At 43.0% G+C, this 8,848-nt stretch overlaps 1 protein-coding gene across 1 annotated transcript in view; it reads left to right on the forward strand.

Moving 5' to 3' along the window:
- The window catches only part of LOC149274465 (endoplasmic reticulum protein SC65-like), a 5,484-nt gene extending 2,251 nt beyond the window's left edge, over positions 1–3,233 (forward strand). The window contains exons 2-7 of the mRNA XM_089505493.1: positions 457–606; positions 1,349–1,520; positions 1,665–1,793; positions 2,208–2,353; positions 2,724–2,810; positions 3,090–3,233. Of these exons, the coding sequence (XP_089361619.1) occupies positions 457–606; positions 1,349–1,520; positions 1,665–1,793; positions 2,208–2,353; positions 2,724–2,810; positions 3,090–3,233 (828 nt within the window). The remainder of the gene's footprint in view (positions 1–456; positions 607–1,348; positions 1,521–1,664; positions 1,794–2,207; positions 2,354–2,723; positions 2,811–3,089) is intronic.
- The last annotated feature ends 5,615 nt before the right edge of the window (positions 3,234–8,848 follow it).

Below are 8,848 nucleotides of genomic sequence, written 5' to 3' on the forward strand. Positions count from 1 at the left end.
CGCAATACGAAAAAGGTAATAGAAATACAATAAAAATGCAGTACTTAACAAAATAAAAAATAAAAAAACGTGCTTCAACCCAAAATACACAGAAGCAGAATAAATGTCTTGGTATAAGACAGTGGCTAAAAAGCCACTCATAAGGGTAAAAAAGATAATTCCTGGGGAGAGTGTTTGGGTTCCATTGTATAGTAAACTAAGATTGGGACCCAGCGTGGAGGATGAAGTGGGGGTCCTTGCAAAATGTCTTCTGCACGGTGCGGGGTCCTGTGTACAAAGCAAAGAGTTATTGGGGTTGAATTTAAATTTTAGCGCCGTTTGACCATGGCCATGATATCGAGAAAGAAGTCACCTGCGGGCAAATTCTGAACAGGTCAGAATTCTTTTTGACTTGAATGAGCAACAGTTTGATCTTCTGGAACGAAACCATTTTTAACCCTCTTGCTATTTGATTAGATCAATGAGTTGGAGAAGGCGGTATCAGCAGCTCATACATATCTTCAGAAGAATCCCACCCATGAGATGACCGTGCGGTACATGGAATACTACAAGACCCTACTGGATGTGGATGAATTTCTCATAGACCTGGAGGCTCAGTCCTATGAGGTGAGATAAAGTGATGAAACGCTACCCGACGGCTTTTACATTACATTTATAGAGCGCCAGCAGATTCCATAGCACTATTACAATAGGAGGATATTGAATATTTCATGACCTAAGGACTAGATACTGCTGAGGCTCCCCTGTCCTCGAGTGAACTTGAGTGTTGACGCTTACTGGAAGGGAAGGCCAGATTACGTGATCGGGTATTCCTTGTTTGGCCAGCGGCTTCTGCCGACAGGGGAGAATCCAGGCTGTCGGTAGACGGACTGATCTCCCATGTAGCAGCCGGGAGATGTCCCTACCGCTGACACAACATTAGGAGATTGGAAACTGATTCCCTTCTGTACCGTACATTAAAGGTGGGGTGGCAATCTTGTTGCCAACGGTCACTTGCTGCTCCTGTAGTGAGCGACTCGATTTTCACCTAGATTAGCAGAGGGGATTTTAACGCAGTCCCCTCTGCCAGCCATCATTAGCCGCTGACCTCACCTCAAATGGTCGAGATGGATGGTGTCATCATCAGCACCTCATCAGCTGTCATTCAGGAAAACAAGGTCTTTCTTTGCACAAACAACTTGTTTGGTGACACTTCCGACAGCAGATGAAAATTAACTTGCTTCCATCAGAAAAGCCATTTTTTAACGTTTACTGGCTCTTTAACGCATTGAGGTTCTTCTGAAGCTATTAATCTTCCACTTCTTTACTGGAGTAACGTGGGTAGTAATTGTTCTCCATTCCCCCCCAGAGCATCTTTGTTAAGGCAGTGAAGTCCTACAATGCTGGAGATTTCAGGCGCAGTACCGAGGAAATGGAGCAGGCTCTGCCCCTCTACTACAAGGCCTACAATAACTGTCTGACCGGCTGCGAGGGCACCTATGAGATGAGAGAGTTTAAAGACTTCTACCCAGCCGTTGCCGGTAAAATTTATACGCCAGATCCTGTAGTATTTTCTTTAAACTTGCTTTTATTATTGGTGCAAAACACAGACGATATCTTTCTCCCTCATTGTTGTTGATTGGTTCAAGGACCACGTTGTACCTTATTGTCTCATCCTCTTCCAGATCATCTGGCTGACGTCTTGCAATGCAAGGTGGAGTGCGAGTCCAACCTGACTCCTAACGTTGGTGGCTACTTAGTCCAGAAGTTTGTGGCCACAATGTATCACTACCTGCAATTCGCCTATTATAAGTGTAAGTCCTAGATGCGCGTAGCTTACCCTCCGTCAATTTTAATTTTATTACTCGCAGATTTATAGTACCCAATGGCTGCCCCGTGTGCATTTCTGGCTTTTTCCAGTAAAATAATATTTTATTTAAATATATTTTTTTATATCTAATCCTCTTTTTTTTTTCCATTGGGCGAAACAGAGGGTACACTGTCTCAGCTGACATGAAGAAGAGCAGTGCGTATAATTAGATTATACAGGTTACTTAAGAATCCATCATCTTGTGGCCCTCTTGTGCCTCCTCCATTTGAACCATTCCTGGTTATGGTGTGGCTTTGCCTGGGGGGGGGGGAGTGCGTTGTATATTTCTGCGCATCCCTTTTAGGAAAATTGTTGTTATTTCTCTAATGTATGTAAATCCTTCTGTTTTATTTCATAGTGAACGACGTAAGAAATGCAGTCCAGTGTGTATCGAGTTACATGTTATTTGACCCGGCGGATACTGTGATGCAGCAAAACCTGGCGTATTACAAATTTTACAAGGAGAAATGGGATTTGGAGGATACCGATTTCAACCCCAGGAAGGTGAGAAGGTCTATCGTATGTGGCTGGTAATAAAACTTCCGATCATAATGCAGTAATGTTGGACCATGTCTCGCTGGAGCTCCCAACCACTGATCACACACCGAATGGGCATTGAGAGGGCAGTAAATGGTAGTCCATGACCGTAGTGGGGTACGGGGCACGCAGGAGGAGACCGGTCAGGGGTGTTCGTTGGCACGCCATGGTAATGATGGGCATATAACCCAGTTTAAATTATTCACTAAAGTGATGGGTCAACAGGCAAGCGCTCTGAACAACCTAAGTGTATGCAGTGTTCTGCAGATATGTCTTTTGCTACATCATTTTGTGCCATAATGAGCTTGTTTGTTCTGTGGGTCCTTGTGTTGTGCAGGAAGCAATGACGTATCACAACCAGACCACAAGATACAAGGAGCTTTTGCAGTTTGCCCAAGATTTCCTCAATCGGAATGATGATGAGGTAAGCGCATGGGAGAGTAATAAGAGTTGCGTCTTATCCGTATCACACACGACATATAGTCTGTGCGTGTTGGGAGAAGCCATTGGGCCAGTATCCATTGTAAGGATCACAGAAAGGATATAGACGTAGCACAACTGCATCTTATTCCAACCTGCCCTTTGGCTAAAAATGCCCACCTGAAATCAGGCCAGCTTACAACATGGATATCATTACTTTTATAAAATGTCATAACTTCTGACCATCACCTTTCTTTCTAATACAACAAACATTTTGTTCCAGATGGAGATCGGAGTGGAGGCAGAGACGGATCAGACCCCTTCAGATAGTGAATTCGAAGGAGTAGGAGATTATGAAGAAGGAATTTATGCTGAATGGTGGTCAGAGCCCAAGGCAAAAGGAGATAAAGGAGAAAAAGGATACTGATCCATCTCTTACGTTAGATCATCTGGATCTTATTGTTCAGACAATCTTCCAGAAAAAAAGAACTAGAACTTCATGTGGTCAGAGAAGGATGAAATTTAGATATTGTCTATGGTCATTCATACATTGAATGGTTTGTGGGCCCAGGACTGATTTATTTTTTTTTTTTTTGCTTTAAATTACCAAATGTCTCCATTTTATTTGTTTTGGTTTCTCGATCCTAACTTAAACGATGACTTTATAGATACCTTATGCAAAACAAAACCAGATCATTCATAAATCACATTAAGGCCAATTTTTACTCTGATTCAGAACTCACAGTTGACCTTTTTGATGACTTTTTGAGTCTCTGCACAAAGTGTTCCATGAATAATTGCTGGCTATTAAGGAAGTGTTTTCTGCGTCAAAGATTGCCTGATTCTTTTTTTCTTTGTCCCTATGCGATATATAAATATTATTAAAATTGTCCGGGTTTTGTACATGATTTAAAGGCTATTGGATTCTTTAAATAGGTCAAAACAAAAAAAAGGCCGGAGTAATGACCTCAAAATTCGTTTTCATTTTACCATGGATTTAATTAATATACATAATTAAGCCTTATTTTGAATTACATCAATATTTTCCATACTGTGCGGATCTCATGTCCGGCTGCATTGGCTAATTGCATAAAATTGCAGTGTTTAGTTGTTTTCTATCTATTTTGATAAACTGTCTCAATTTCAACATTGCAGTGCATGGGTTAATGTTATTCAAATGGATATGTAGAACCAAAACCAAAAGATCTCATAAGGTATTTTGTGGACATCTATTGGACACTTGGGAGGAGCGCACACCTTTTTACGTGGAACAGTCCCTGATTCACACAGCTTGGGAATCCTGTATGAATTTGAGAGATCATATAAAATAATGCTGTGATCCTGTAAATTATTTCAAAATAGATGATAGCAGCAAAAAAATGATTGCAGTTTGTAGACTGTAGCCCGATGTCGCATTTGAAAAACATTATATTTCGATGTGGCACTAGAATAGTTAAAGTTACAAACAATATATATTGCCTTATATGGGTAGTTTTTACTTATAAAGCGAGACTCGGTCCTTCATGCAAATGGCCACTAGGCGGCGACATGGTTCTTCACTATTTATGGTAAAAGGTTTGCTGGAATACTACTTTTGTCTTTATATTGCTGGGTCATAAATCACTGCTCACAGGGAAGTTTAAGGACCCCCAATAACTTCCCATAATAGGACATTTACAAGGAATTACTGTGGACTGATCTCAAATACTTTGATTGGCAGGCAGGTCCAGTAGACCTAAAAAAAAAAATAAAAAAATCGAAACATAGAATTTACCGGTAGATAAGAACCATCTGGTCCATCTAGTCTGCCCGTTTATCTACTACTCTCTCTATAAAGTACATTTTTCTACTGATGCTTTCTCATGCCCTCACTATCAATGTGTCATGTGTTTGTGTCGTAGTGACACCCCTTTTCTGTCGAATGCTGCGAGTCAGGGACCTGTTATTCATTAACCTTCAATACATAAGTCACCCTGTGTAAAGATAGGCTGCTTCCTGGACCAACACGGCTGCCATTTTGAGCACCTAAAGAAGGTTCCAAGTCCAGTGGTTGTAAAAGCCACCAGATACGTGGTGTGGTTACCTGTTATTGCCCTGTGCTATGATCTATAGAACCAGCTTACCAGTGAGCATCTTCTCTTCATTCACCAAGACCTCCCTCTCAACAGCCAACAAGTGGCCAAGTTTTTGCGTATATTCTTGACTTCCAATTTAGACAAAAAAAAACTTCTACGACATTCTGATTTTTCTAGACTAAAATGTATTGGGTACAATCCACGGAGAGCAGTGTGTTGCTCCTTATCACCTGTGGCTTTTGTGCCTAGTTAAAGAGTAACAGAGTTGATGTGTTATGGGGAGGACGTTTCTTGGTTACCATTTGAATTCTGGATGAAGGGCTCCTCCCTTAACCAGCAGACTCCTACCTTGTGGGACACACCTGGATGACTACAGGTAGCACCCTGCCTTAAAGGCCTATGCGTGTGCTGACGCGGCATCTCTGCAAGTGGGAAAAACGCAGCTCTCAGTCTTTTTTTTTCTGTTTCTCACAATTCTATCCATCTTGTTCTCAGACTCTATGACAACACGCTCTGAGGAACCATCTACCAACTTGGCATGGTCCATCCTCACCGACACTTTCTTCGGTATTCAAAACAACACCTTTTGGTCTAATTACGAGACTCATTAAATGTTTACAATGTTTACGCATGTCAACAGCAGGGAAGGTCCACCAAGTATGGCTCTCCTCCCACGTGCAAGTAGGAGTGATGGTCCTAATCCTCAGAGTCTAATAAATGTAAATAGACCTGAATGAAAGCGCGCCGGCAGCTTTTACATCAAATCTACAGACGTCGAGACTCGAGGGTGTTTTGGGCATGTCCTTTTTTTGGAAACAGAACCCGTTTTCTCAGTTTGTGCTTTTCCTGCAGGCGGTTACAAATACAATAATCTCATCTCCTTGTGTTCCTGAATACAAGGAGGGAGATAATTACTGAAGGACAAGAAGGAATGAGCAACGATCCTGCCCCCACTCCGCTCTCACAGTCGTTTTTGTGAGTGAATCACCAGGACTGAGTTTCACTGAAACAGGAAGGAATCCCGCTGTGTCTGGTGCCCTTTGTCTGGGTATTTTTACTCAAACAGAAGTCTATGTATTAACTTTGACATAAAAATAATGGAAAACTAATTGCTGGATAATGGTAATTTTAGAATTTAAGACATGCTATCCTGCCGTTAGCATTTAATCTTAAACGGACAGTTCCGTGCAATTCTTTTACGAGCATCTGTGAGGACAACGCTGGCGGTGAAGCTATCTCTTCTAAATCACTGGGAGGTGCAGCTGAGCATGCATGTGGGGGGGGTGTAGAAATAAGATGCAGATGTACTTTGTTGGAGAACTGACAGATCCACCTTCGAGGGGAACGCTTCGATGGATCGTGTTGTAGGAGCAGCCATGGGCACGTTATCCTGGGTAAAGGTGTTAAGGACTCGTAGTGTGTGAATGGAGAATGAGACTGTCGGGGTGTGTCTGGCATCATTCAGGCTCTTGGTCTGCTTTGTTGCCTCGGGGGTTCTCACTGCAATTATAGCGGCTATGAATAAGTGTGCAAACCCTTCTAACAAGCCTGAAATTGTAAGTGTGCCGGCCTTGTGTCCCTTCATGGCTCATGGAGATAGAGGACACCGCAGTCAAAAGAAGAGTATCACCTATATTAGAAGTGGCTATTGTTCTCAGCTCTTAACATAACTAAATTCATATTAAAACTACCTATAGCTTGTGGCGTTTGCTGTGCGATGACCATAGCTGGGAACTCTCTGAGTTTTGCACAGAGACTCCACCATGTGGAGTTTTCACCATGGAGAAACACCGGGTCATGGAAGTGGCGCTGAGGCATGCCCCACTCAACACCCAGGTCCACTCCATCCCCCGAAAGTTTTCCTGCGTGCAGGGCTAGTCCTCCGGGTAGCTGGAGTCTGGATGTTCCCAGGTTTGGTGATGACATACCTCCCATGGAAGGTTAGTGGCTCTGAGAACCGAAATCCCTCTGCCCCTTTTCTAGGATCTCAGAAGCGTCAGTGTTACATGCCCCACTCCCCCCCCCCGCACACTTCCTCCTAAATAATAGCGTCAGCCGGAATTCCTACGCGCATCCCGCAAGGGGGGCTTTGGGTAGTCGGTGCCAGAAGGTCCCTCGGAATGTCTATATAACTTATCCTATAAACCAAGCACCCTCTTAGTAGCCCTTCTCTCCACACCCTACAGAGTATCTTTCTTTCTAGAGAAACTGTAGTTTGTAGACGGGGAACACGCGTATCTCGTATCGCTCTAATGTATCTCTCGGCTGGCCCCACCATACAGGGACACGTGGGGTACCTCGAGTACTGAGCAGTATGGTGGAGACGTAGTTCTTCTGGGAGACAAGAACCCCCCCCCCCCCAGTGTACGACCTGAACTCAATACTAACCTGAGTCACTACAGACATGGACGTTGAGCGCCATTACTGGACTGTATCACAAAGGAGGCAATTTCTAAAGAGGTTGGCTAGGAAGGCTGATACCCCGGAGCAGCTGGACTTCTGAGTCATTAAGCCTCAGCTGTTATGTGGTATAGCCATCAAATAATTAACCCTAAAGGGGGTCAGGGCTGGGGTGCCTGGATTGCATCGGTTTACACACAGGTGCGGAAAAAGTCATACCATGCTCACGCTATACGTCTTAAAGCGGACAACTGCACACTGTCGGTCACAAGGTCATTATGAGACCCACATTGCTGTCCTGATTGTAACGTAAGGAAGCTTTCTTTTTTTCTACTGAGGAGGTGGTAGATAAGTAGAACAGTCTCCCAGTGGATATGGTAGAGGTTCAGTAATAGAATTGAAACATGCATGGGATAGGCATATGGTTCCTGAAGACCAAGACAAGACCAACAACTGATGAAGGTTTGAGCCTTTACAGGAGGGAAAACCGGCAGACTAGATGATGGGCTGAACAGGTCTTCAGCAAAAACGGGTCGCCAGCAAAATGTTCCTACATTGAAATATCTATAAGGAAAAATGGTGGAATAAAAGAGGTTTTACCAACACATGTGGGTTATGTACCTAGGAAGGAAATCTCTCTCTCCTTCAACCACTAAAGGGTGGTACACACAAACCCACAAACCCAAATACCCTTACATCATACCCAGTTTTATTATTATTTATTGTTTTATATGGCACCATCATATGTGCAGCGCAGTACAATGGGTATAAATGTATTTTTTATGAAGATATGTGTACAGAAATCACAGCATGACACCCTCTCTCGACGGAATTCAGGAAATGAAAAGGTTTAGCAGTCAACTAAATAATAATCAGAGAAGAAGAATCGTGTCCCATGCCTTCCTTTCTGAATGACCAACAGACCGGTCAAAAAAAGGAATTCCTCAAACCAGCTCATGGATTAAAGTACGTGAGGATTCTTAACCGCAAAATCATGAAAGCTTATTCTTCGGTACGTCCTCGAGTCTATTGGACAGAGTAACGGAACTCTGATAGTCGCAGCAAATGAAGCCACTTGGTTTCACGTTAATGCAGAATTATAGCTGCTGCACTAAGATAATTTGCAAAGCAAATGTCGGGATTAACAGTGAATATATAGGGTCTATGACCATGACAGTCACCAAAAGTTTCAGCTTCTTGACTTCATTATACATTATGAAGGGCCAACCACAGTGAGCTTTTGCTGCAAGAAGAGCTTGGACAGCGTTGCACAATGTACAGTTCTTCAGTCTCCTCGCCTATTGAATTATGTATTATACAGGGCCAGCTCATCCCTTCATGTTGGAGAAACCTGCCAGTGTTGGCCCTTTATTATGAATAGTGAAGTTACAGAGCTGAAACCCCAACTGTCCTGCAAACGCTCCCTTAAGTGAACAAGTCCCTTTGTGTCATCATGCCCATAAGGTGGGTATGACAGTTTTCACATATTTTTAATTATGCATGAGATTTTTTTTAACGAGCTACTGAGTTGTTACTCCTATAAAATGAGTCCAGCTAGGGTGGAGAT

Source organism: Sceloporus occidentalis, unplaced genomic scaffold, assembly GCF_023333645.1.
Source record: "Sceloporus occidentalis isolate IW3139 unplaced genomic scaffold, rSceOcc1.0.p SCAF_330, whole genome shotgun sequence".
Taxonomy (NCBI): domain Eukaryota; kingdom Metazoa; phylum Chordata; class Lepidosauria; order Squamata; family Phrynosomatidae; genus Sceloporus; species Sceloporus occidentalis.